General features: G+C 38.6%; 1 protein-coding gene across 1 annotated transcript; it reads right to left on the bottom strand.

Moving 5' to 3' along the window:
• Window positions 1-4876: 4876 nt before the first annotated feature.
• Window positions 4877-6135, bottom strand: LOC100677608 (olfactory receptor 8B12-like). Its single transcript, XM_003422598.4, has one exon. It carries the CDS (start codon window positions 5959-5961, stop codon window positions 5029-5031), a length of 933 nt encoding a protein of 310 aa, XP_003422646.2. The 5' UTR covers window positions 5962-6135; the 3' UTR covers window positions 4877-5028.
• Between the last annotated feature and the right edge of the window lie 5655 nt (window positions 6136-11790).

The following is an 11790-nucleotide window of genomic DNA, read 5'->3' as shown; positions in this document are numbered from 1 at the left end:
AATATTTAAAAAACAAAACTCATTACCGTAGCTACCAGCTAATAAAAAAAAAATAGCAACCGTATACTACAGAGTAGAACTGCCCAATAGGGTTTCCAAGGAGTGCCTGATTTTGGCCCGCCAATATTTTGGTTAGCAGCCATAGCTCTTAACCACTATGCCACCAGGTCTCCATGAGAATATAGTGAGAAGAATCAGAGAAGTCTCCTTTCTTGTCGGAGCCAGGAGTAGTGCAATTAATCCCTGGACTGAATTTAACTGTGAGTAAATTACCAAATGCACTCTTTTGTTTTCCCCAGAGCTCTTAGCTCCAGTGGCTATAGGTTTGATATTAATCTTTTAAAGCGAAGACTTATTTAGCAATTACTGTGAGAGGCTGTGCACTAAATGCTATGTGACAATATTATTATTATTATTTCACTGAGATTACATTACCAGCCCAAAGTCACAAAACTACTGGGTTGCGACCAGAAGGTAAACTCAGGCAGTCTGACTCCTATAGTTTGTGCTGTTACTGACAGATCAGGTTAGGCAGGCACTCCTCTCCCTTTAGTTAAACAGCCACAAAAAAAAGACTCTGCTGTCTCTTAGCCACCATTGTTCTGGGAAGGGAAATGGCCCTAGTGAATAGATGACGGCTTTGGGTCAGAACGCTCTTCTCCCAGTTCTGATCAAATGATAAGAACCTCGGATTTATCTTGTAACTCTTTCTGCACTGAAGAACATGATGTCTAATTCCTTATTTACCCAAAGTTTCCTCTCTAGTTTCCAGGGAGAAGAGAGCTTCTTTCCCTAACCAGTGGATAACAGGTGATTTAAGTTTTGTTTTGAATTACAAATTCTGATAAAATGATTATTAAGACAGAGACTCCCTAAAGATCATTGCCTTAGAGATTACCTTCCCTAAGGAAGAAGAAATGTTTGTTTACACCCTTGGTATTGTTTGTTTTGGCTTTTATAGTCTTAATAATTTCATTCAACTAACAACTACTCAGCACTATTAAGAAAAAAATTATTGTGAAAAACATAATTATGATTACCAATTGTTGAGTGCACAATACTGTATCAGACACAATACCCTTATACTGACCCCTGGCACCATGATCCAAAAGCACTATACAAATGTAATCTTGTTTATTCCTCCCAATAATTATACCCATTACAGAGGTAAGGGACTTAGAGAGACAATATGTTTCCGAGCCCACACTCATGCCTACACCTGTCTGACTTCAAGTCCCTTATTCTTAACCACCAGACTAAACTACCTCTTGATAAGAGCTACTGAAACCCATAAGGCAGAGTCCCTGCCTTCTTGGATCTGAAAGTCTCTAGGGAAATAGAAATAGAGGCATTATGACAAGCTAAACAAACTTTTATAACATGGTACATTGAGTATGATCTCACTGAAAGAAAATTTCCAGATGAGATGCTTCTTTCCTAATCTCTGAATGGTGAAGTGCATCAATTACCTATTGCTGTATAACAACCACAATATCTCATTGCCATATAATAACGAGCATTTCTTCCTTATATGTCTACGACTTGATTGTGGCGCTCATCTTTTTGTACATGGGTGGGTGTTCTTCAGGATCTGCTCCACGTGTGTTCATTGTGAGAATCAGTTGGCAGGAACAACAGTTATGAAAGAGAAGCTCTTCTCAAGGAAATGGCAGAAGCACAAGAGGGAAAGCCCCACTATACAAACACAATCCAAGCCCTGCTTACATCACACCTGCTAATATCTCATTGGCCAAATGGGTCACATTGCTGAGCTCAATAACAGTGGGCAGAGAAACACACTCCATGAGACCACAGCAAGGGCATGGCCACATAATACTACAGAGGAATGAACAATTGGGACCAAAAATGTATACTACCACCTTGAGGCATAGTATTCCTTTTTTCACACATTTTTTCACATTCCAAATTTGCAACAACAAAGATGAGTTCCATCAAGAGTCAGAAAGAGAAAAGAGCATTTGTTGAAATAGATAAACATGCACAGAAATGTGTCCTTGATTGAAAACTCTTGCTTTCCTGGTACTCTCAGCTATCAAGGGCTCTGACCTCATCACAGCCTGAACCACAGGCAAAGGTAGTACACCCACAGGGTGAGGACAGATTAGGAGGCCAAAATGTCACTGTGTGTCTACAAGGATGGGACCCATATTGATGTACCCGAAATCAAGGATGCCTTACTCTCCTTCTTCTATCCCATACCTCTTCTGTGATTAGATCCTCTTGTTTTTACCACTGCAATGCTCTCTGTTCCATCCTCTTCTAAGAGAAACATTCTTAAATGCCCTTTATACAAATTTAAAACAGGGTCACTAGGTATCTATATATGAAGTATAGAGTGAGACATATGTTACTGAATGTGCACATACAATCTCTGGAGGATTCATAAGAAATTGGCAACAACTGTTGCTTCTAGGGAGGGTAATTTAGAAACGGAATGACCAGATGGGAGGAAGACATGTTTTCATTACATAACCTGGCTTACACTGTTTATTTTTTCAAAGTACACAAGAATAGGTCAAAATAAGTTATTTTTAAAATAAATTTAGAGATGAGCCCATTTTTCTCATGACTGAGCAGAGTCCCTGGAGATTAAATAATTTGCTTAAGGTCATGAAAAAGCTAGAGGAAGTGCTGATAACTAGATGAAAGAATTCCAGCAGGGAGGGAAATAGGAATTATTGAGTACCTCACACAATATTCTCAAAAACCCCATGAGGTCAGGAGTATTTTCTCACCTTTAAAAATAGATTTAATATTCAGAAACATTAAGTAATTTGCCCAAAGTCACATAACTACTAACCTACTGAGTCAAAATGCAAAACTTGGACTGGACTATGGGATGGAAAATGATGCTCGTAAAGATCGAGCTTCTTGGATGAAGTAGACACATGAGACTATGTTGGCATCTCCTGTCTGGAGGGGAGACAAGAGGGCAGAGGGAGACAGAAGCTGTCTGAATGGACACGAGGAGAGAGAGTGTAGGGAAGGAGTATGCTGTCTCATTAGGGGAGAGCAATTAGGAGTGTATAGCAAGGTGTGTATAAATTTTTGTATGAGAGTCTGACATGATTTGTAAACTTTCACTCAAAGCACAATAAAAATTAATTAATGAAAAAGTACAAAACATACAGTCTTCGCAAGACACGATTACAACCTACCATATAAGGTATGGCCTATTCACTGCAATCAACTGACACTCAATCCACAGGTCTCAGAAATCAGTTCTCTTTTACCATTCTCTGAAGACTAAAGCCTAACTTTCACCCAAGACTCTTAGTGTTATGATCTGTGTCATACCAAAGGCAAAACTAAACACTCAACCAAACCTTCCATTTTCCCAATAGAAGATAACTTTCCAAAGGAATTGCTCTTAAGCATCTCCACAACACTTAATACATCACTGATATTCAAAAAAACTTTACTACTTATAAATCATTCAGATCAAAGAGTTCCAATGTATAATATAAAGCTGCACTTCTCTGTACACAATGCTGTGGAATTATAAAACAGTCCTAAGATGAATTCTTTCTTTCCTATATACACTTACGTAAGAAGTACCACCTGCTGTTGTTGTTATAGTCATGTGCCATCTACTCGATTCTGACTCATAGTGACCATATAACACAGGGTAGAACTGTCTCATAACTATCCACAGTGCCTTAATATTCAATGGAAATTACCTCTTCTCCTTAGTGCTGCCCTGAAAAATAAATAAACCAAACCAGTTGCCGTCAATTCCAATTCATGGTGACTCCATGTGTATCAGAGTAGAGCTGTGCTACATAGGGCCTGAGATGACTGATTGTTAGGAGGTAGGTTCCCAGGTCTTTCTCTTGAGGCACCTCTGGGTAGATTGGAACCTACAACCTTTCAGTAAGCAGTCCAAAGTGTTAAATGTTTGCACCAATGACTAACTAAAAAAACAAAAACCAAGCCCATTGCCATCAAGTCGATTCCAACTCACAGCAACCGTATGGGACAGAGTAGAACTGCCCCATAGGGTTTCAAAAGAGGACCTTGTTGATTCGAACTGCCGATCTATTGGTTAGCAGCTGAGTTCTTTACCACTATGATACTAGCTACAGCCCCAAGATTACTTACTGCTCCTTTAGAGCCTCCAGACCCTTAGTTGATTACCATGCACCACAAAAACTTTTCAATCATAGCTCAAACACTCACACTAACCCTTAAGAAAAAGCTCTAAATTCTGACTGTCTATGTGACTTACGTATGTATAAGTCACTATATGTGAGTTTCCACTCATCATCTTTAGAACACTTAAACCTGTAAAAGAACTGATACATTAGACTGGGTCCCTAGGGTTCCCTCCATACACAACCTCAGGTATGACCATCCTTGTTCTTATCTGGAGCTTAATATACTAGACTCCCACACACCCCAATCTTCACACACTTCTCATTCAGCCAAGATCAGCTTAAGAATTTTCATCTCCTACATTCTTGGAAAAGAAAAGAGGTAATGGCCAAAAATTATTTTTTGAGAAGTTAAATGACATTATTGTAAATGGAATCACATTTTAAAGTGTTAGGGTATCATACTTTAAAATGCAATCTGTTGGGGTGCCCTGGAACAAGAAAACATGGCATAAACGAAAACAAAGTAGATTGGAATTCAAGGGCCTGGAGTCCACTGGCAGTTGTGGCACCAAGTAATTGTAGTCCTTGGGCAACATATGTAATATTTCTGAGTCTCCAGTGTGTGGTCTGTTAAATGAGAGGGCTACATTAAATGATATGTATGGTCCATTCAACATTAAACAATCTTAGATTTTTAGAAAAAATCTGCATAAAATAAAAAATGCTTGGTATAATCAAGGTGGGGTGAGAGTTAGAGAAAATGGGTCTGCATTAAACATTCACCCAAAAACAGAGACAAAAATTCTCTTTATGTTTAGGAAAGAAAACATTGCAGCTTGGATCCAACATTGAAAACACACACACTAGTAAACAAAGCATTAGATCTCCTTCTTCAAATACTGCTCCTTTCTCAAGAAAATGTTTTTCTTCTCAAGGTTTTCCTCAGGGCAATTTTGACATCCTTATTCCTCAAGCTATAGATTAATGGGTTTAACAGAGGCACCACAATGGTATAGAACAGAGAGGACACTTTTCCTTGATTCAGAGGCAAAATGGAAGGTGGTTTGAGATACATGAAAGCTCCAGAACCAAAGAAAAGAGAAATCACAATTATGTGGGAGCTGCAGGTATGAAAGGCTTTGTACCTGCCCTCAGTGGAGCTAATATGGAGAATACTAGAGAGTATTAGAGTATAAGAGATGAAGATGGTGACAATAGGCATTCCGATGACAATGGCTACAACAATAAATACCACCAGCTCATTCACATAGGTGCTATTGCAGGAGAGCTCAAGGAGAGGAAAGATGTCACACAGGAAATGATTGACAAGGTTGTCAGCACAGAAAGTCAGACTCATTATGCTTCCCATATGGGCCATGGCACCCAAAAAACCCATCACATAGACACCTAACAAAAGCAGAAAACAGACTTGTGGAGACATGGTGACTGTGTACACCAGTGGTTTACAGATGGCAACATAGCGGTCATATGCCATTGCTGACAGAACAAAGGACTCAGAGATACCAAAGAAGCACAAGAAAAAGAGTTGAGCCATACACCCTGCGTACAAGATGACGTTCTTCTTTGAGACAAAACTCATCAGCATTTTGGGGGTGATGGTAGTGGAGTAAGAGAAATCTATTAAAGAGAGGTTAAAGAGAAAAAAGTACATGGGTGTGTGCAGGTGAGAGTTCAGCACAATCAGGGTAATCAAGCCCAGGTTCCCCACCACAGTGATCACATAGAAGCAGAGAAACAGGAAGAAGAGAGGGATCTGGAGTCCTGGCTGGTCGGTTAAGCCTGCGAGGATAAACTCTGTCACAGAAGAGTTCTTGGTTGCCATTCTCCTCTCGGGCACTCTGTGGGGATAATAGAAAGGAACAACTTAGAGGGAAACAAGTTTCACCACTACCCTCCCGTTATCGGCACCACCACCCCCGCCCCCGGGCCTTTTTGGGAATGAAATACACAAAGAGAGACTAAAATTACTGCAGAAAAGGCTTTACTGTTTGCTGAGGATCTGTCTTCACAGCACAAAGTGACTTGAAATGTCCAGAGTACATATGAGGCTAAACTTTGTCTTCAGGGTGAGTGCTGCTGCTGCTGTGGAGAAAAAAAAAGAGAAAGATAGCAAAACCAAGGTAAACGCCCTTTAGATCTTTAAGTCACTACCTTTCTATGTCCTGCCCTCTTGTGTCTCTGCTTCAGTTGCTGAAACCTGGGCCTCTTTTCTGAAGAGAGTCCTGACAGGCAGAAGTCACTCTGATTCTCATCAGAGCTTCCACCTCTGGATCAGGCTCTGAATCAGAGCAAGAAGATGACTAGTTGGTAATTTGGACAAATGCTGGTCTTGACAGACGTTGAGAGCAGGTACCCGATAGGGATTCGTTGTTACCATCAAATTTACACTTCTTGCTGTTGAGTTCTTTCCAACTCATACCAACCCTATAGTACAGAGTAGAACTGCCCCATGGGGTTTCCAAAGAGTGGCTGATGATTTTGACCTGAATGCTCTTAACCACTATGCCACCAGGGCTCAATGAGAATATACGGGAGAAGAATCAGAGAAGCCTCCTTTCTTGTCAGAGCCAGTAATAGTGCAATTAATTTCTGCAGTGGATTTAACTATGAACAAATTATTGAATGTACTCTTTTGTTTTCCCCAGAACTCTTAGCTCCAGTGGTTGTACATTTAATAATAATCTTTTAAACCTAACACTTATTTAGCAATTACTATGAGAGGCTGTGCACTAAATTCTATGTGACAATATTATTAATCCCATTTCACTGAGATTACATAACTAGCCCAAAGTCACAAAACTACTGGGTTACAGCCAGAAGGTGAACTCAGGCTTTCTGACTCCCAAGGTTTGTGCTGTTACCTGATAGATGAGGTCAGGCAGGCACCTGTCTTCCTTCAGTTCAGAGCCACAGTGCTATGCTCTACTCTTAGACACTATTGTTCTGGGAGGGGAAACGGACCTAGCAAATAGATGACAGCTCTGAGGTCAGAACACTCTTCTCCCAGTTCTGATCAAAGATAAGAACCTGTAATTTATCTTGTAGCTCTGCACTGAAGAATATGATTTCCAATTGCTTATTTACCCAAAGGCTTCTCTCTATTTTCTGGGAAAAGAGAGCATCTTCCCCTAACCAGTGGAGAACAGGTGATTTAAGTTCTGTTTTGAATTACAAATTCTCATAAACTGATTATTAAGACAGAGGCCCCTAAGGATCATTACTTCAGAGATTACCTTCCCTAAGGAAGAAGGAATGTTTGTTTTTACCCTTGATATTGTTTGATTTGGCTTTTATAGACTTAATAGTTTTATTCAAGTAACATCTTTTCAGCACTATTAAGAAAAAAAATCATTGTGAAAAACATAATTATCATTACCATTTGTTGAGTGCACAATACTGTACCAGACACAATACCTTTATACTGACCCCTGGCACCATGATCCAAAAGAACTATACAAATGTAATGTTGTTTATTCCTCACAATATGATACCCATTACAAAGGTAAAGGACTCAGAGAGACAGTATGTTTCCGAGCCCACACTCATGCCTACACCTGTATGACTTCAAGTCCCTTATTCTTAACCACTAGACTAAACTACCTCTTGATGAGAGCTACTGAAACCCATAAGACAGAGTCCTTGCCTTCTTGCATCTGAAAGTCTCTAGGGAAATAGAAATAGAGGCATTGACTCGTATAAAAAGACTTGTTTAGAACCAGAAATGGTAAATCCGTTGTTATTTTAGAAGAGCACATTCAATAATTTATTCATACTCACGTTCACTCCAGGAATTAATTGCACTATTCCTAGCTCACGCCTCCTTTCTAGGAGACTTCTCTGATTCCCCCCTCCCCCATACTCTCATGGAACGTAAATGTGATGGTAACAAAGAATCCCTACTGGGCAACAACTCTTAACCTCTGCCAAGACCAGCCTTTCCCTAAATTACTAAATAGTTAAAATTTCCCTTGACAGCCCCTGCTCCCGTCCACATTTCCTGAGCACTCCTCTCAACTGACTTTCAACTACTCAAGGCTCACAAGTTGAATCCCAGTACATCAGATTCCCAACGAAGTGTAACACACAAATTTATTCTTCTTGGTTTGCTTTTGTCTTTTCCTGTCTTTTATTTAAAAAAGAAATTTATCACCTTCAAATTCTGCCATGAAAAAAATTATCTATCCTAAGTCTCAATCTCTCAGACACTTGCTTATTTTCTCTGACACTAAACCAACAAACTCATAAAATTTTAGACCTTAAAAAACCCAGGAAACAATCTAATCCAGTGTTTCCCCAAACTTACTAGTCATAACAATTACCTAGGGTGCTTGTTAAAAGGAAACTCTGGGTGCCACCCTGACTTTCTTAATTAGAATTTCTAGGGGTAGGGGTACTGTAGCTTATTTTTTTTAATTCTCAAGGGAACCCAATGCCAGAAATTTACAGATCCACAGGGCTACTATTTCTCCTCATCTTAGAGAAAAAGAGAGTAAGATCCAAAGAAGTAAAATGACTTGCCCAAAGCCACAGATCTAGTTTCAGTGTATACATTACCAAAATCTCCTAGGGCTCTCTTCATGAGCTTATACAACCATCAAATTGGCTGGAATACCAAGCATAAGTAATAAATAAATAGCTGATCAGACTTCTGATTCCAGGTTAGTGGAGTAATGTTATATTACTTGCCCTCTACCCATAAACAACAATAACATTGGGAAATATATATATATATAACAGCTATTTTCAAGCTTTGGAAAGCAGACACCACAGGGCTTCATTCCTTGAGACAAGCAAGAAACTTAGGTGATTACCACATTCACCCACCTTTCTCCCTGGGGCAACTTCCAAACCAGGCACAGTGAAGCAGAGCCAAAAAAGAAAAAAAGAATGGTTGCAGGCTCTATGGATGAATTAAAGAAATATCAGAGTTCAGGGATACTAAAAAAAAAAAAAAACCCAGTGATACTAAGACACCTGGAATTTGTGAGACAAGGTATTGAGGGGAAAAAGCCACAGGAAAGGACTTTCAGACATCTGCATTATGTACTCCCTTGGATTTCTCATTAAATCCTAAAGTTTGTACGTTCAGGGCAAGACTTCACAAGACTTAGCAGAGAACACCTAATGGGGGCTAATAACTGAAAGAGACCAAAGACATTGCTTAGTGCTAGGGAGATGAAGGGATTCTGACTTAGAAAAAGTTAAGAGACTTTGAGGAACAAGCCGTGTAGAAATATGAGACCCAGAAAAGCCATAACCTAGCAGTATAAACTAAGCCCTTGGAGCAAGGGCAAACCCAAAAAGACCCATCATAACAAAGACTAAACCCAAGGCTCAACAGGATCAAGGTGAGCTGCTAGCAAATTAACTGCATCTGAGAACTAAATTCAACACTCCAGTATAATCCACAGTCTCTACAACATATCTATGATGTTCAGCATAAAATAAAAAATTATTAGAAATGTGATGAAGGAAGGAAATGTCACCAATAATCAAGAAGAAGAAAAAAGGCAGTAGAAGTAGATGTGTATATGACATAGATACTGGAATTAGTCAAAAAGGCTTTAAAGTAACTATTGTAAACGTATTTTAATTTAGATGAAAATGGACTAAATTGGCTAGCAGGTGGTGAAGTCCAAGAGAAACAAAAGAATCAAATAGAAATTCTCAAAATCATAAATATAATTGGAAATAAAGAATTCATTAGATTGGCTTAACACCAAACTAGGCACATCAAATAAATACTGCACCATCAATCAATGCTCCTTGAAATAAAAGAAAAGTCAATAAAAATTATCCAAAACAAAATAGAAAGGAAATAATAATAAAAGAACATAGTAACCAAAACCTTTACTACAATACTAAATGACCCAAATATGTGTAATCAGAGTTCCAAAAGACAACTCAATCGAGAATTGGGCAAAAAAAATTTGAAAAGATAATAGATAAAAAGTTTCCTAATTTTATGAAAATCATGAACATGAAGAAACAAGAAGTCTGGAAACCACAGCAACATGATGATAAAACAGACCACACCTAGGTATATCAGTCAAACTGCTGAAAATCAAAGACAAAGAAAAAATAAAGCTAAAGCAGTTAGAAATAAAAGACACATTGCTTTTAAAGGAGCTAATATAAGAATGCCAACTGACTTGTTATCAGAAACAATGATAGTCGAATGACATCTTTAAAATACTGAAAAAAATTACCCACCTACTATTCTATATTGAGGAAACCCTGGTGGACAGAAGGTTGGCAGTTCAAATCCACCAGGTGCTCATTGAAAACCATATGGACAGTTCTACTACATTCTATAGGGTTGCTATGAGTTTGAATCAACTGGATGGCAATGTGTTTAGACTTTTTTTTCTTTTTATTCTATATTAAAGAGCATTGATAGAGTAATGGTTAAGTACTCGACTGCTAACTGAAAAGTTGATAGTACAAACCCACCCAGCAGCTCCATGGGAGAAAAGACCTGCCATTCTGCTCCCATAAAGATTATACCCCAGAAAACATTCTAGGGGAGATTTACTCAGTCACATACTATCATTCTGACTTGGAATCAACTCGACAGCCCAAAACAACAACAGTATTCTATATCAGGCAACAAATATTTTTCAAAAAACTGAAATAAGGGGATTTTCATACAAACAAAAAGTGAAAAGAATTGCAACCAACAAACCTGCACTGGAAAAATAAGACAAGGGAGGGAAAGGAGTGATCTCAGGTGAATTTCAGAGATGCAAGTAGAAATGCACAGAAATATATGGATACAGATGAAACAATATTTATTAATATCTTGAAAAGTCAAATTACTTGGACTATTCAAAACAAAAGTAAAACAATACCTTCTTTCAACAACTTAAAGGGCGAAAATACCTGTGGACCTCGTAGGAGAGAATACACAATAATAAAATCAACTACATCTGTGGAAAGAGATGATAGAGAAGCTCAATATCATCACCAAAATAAGGGCAGGGGCCTATTGCAGAACAGATCATCTATTGCTCATATGTAAGTTCTAGTTGAAGCTGAAGAAAATTCAAACAAGTCCACAAGAACCAAAGTACAACCTTGAGTATATCCCACCTGTATTTAGAGATCAACTGAAGAATGGATTTGATGCATTGAATATTAAGGACCAAAGAACAGAGAGGTTGTGGGCTGACATCAAAGACATCATACATGAAGAAAGCAAAAGGTCGTTAAAAAGTGAGGAAAGAAAGAAAAGACCAAAATGGATACCAGAAGAGACTCTGAAGCTTGCTCTTGAAACTGCAACAGCTAAAACAAATGGAAAAAAAAATGATGAAGTCAAAAGAACTAAACCAAAGATTTCAAAGGGTGGCTGGGGAAGATGAAGTAAAGTATTATAATGGCATGTGCAAAGACCTGGAGATAGAAATCCAAAAGGGAAGAACACCTCAGCATTTCTCAAGCTGAAACAACTGAAGAGAAAATTCAAGCCTCGAGTTGCAATATTGAAGGATTCCATGGCAAAATATTAACAACACAGGAAACATCTAAATCAGATGGAAGGAATACACAGAGTCAATGTACCAAAAAGAACTGGTTGACGTTGAGCCATTTCAGGAGGCAGCATATCATCAGTACTGAAGGAGGAAGTCCAAGCTTCACTGAAGGCATT

Source organism: Loxodonta africana, chromosome 15 (genome assembly GCF_030014295.1).
Source record: "Loxodonta africana isolate mLoxAfr1 chromosome 15, mLoxAfr1.hap2, whole genome shotgun sequence".
Taxonomy (NCBI): domain Eukaryota; kingdom Metazoa; phylum Chordata; class Mammalia; order Proboscidea; family Elephantidae; genus Loxodonta; species Loxodonta africana.
The sequence above is the reverse complement of the archived record's forward strand: the minus strand, read 5'-3'. Positions and strand labels throughout refer to the sequence as shown.

What these genes read in the sequence shown, in the direction of transcription:
- LOC100677608 (XM_003422598.4), bottom strand. Translation starts at nt 5,961, where the DNA reads ATGGCAACCAAGAACTCTTCTGTGACAGAGTTTATCCTCGCAGGCTTA.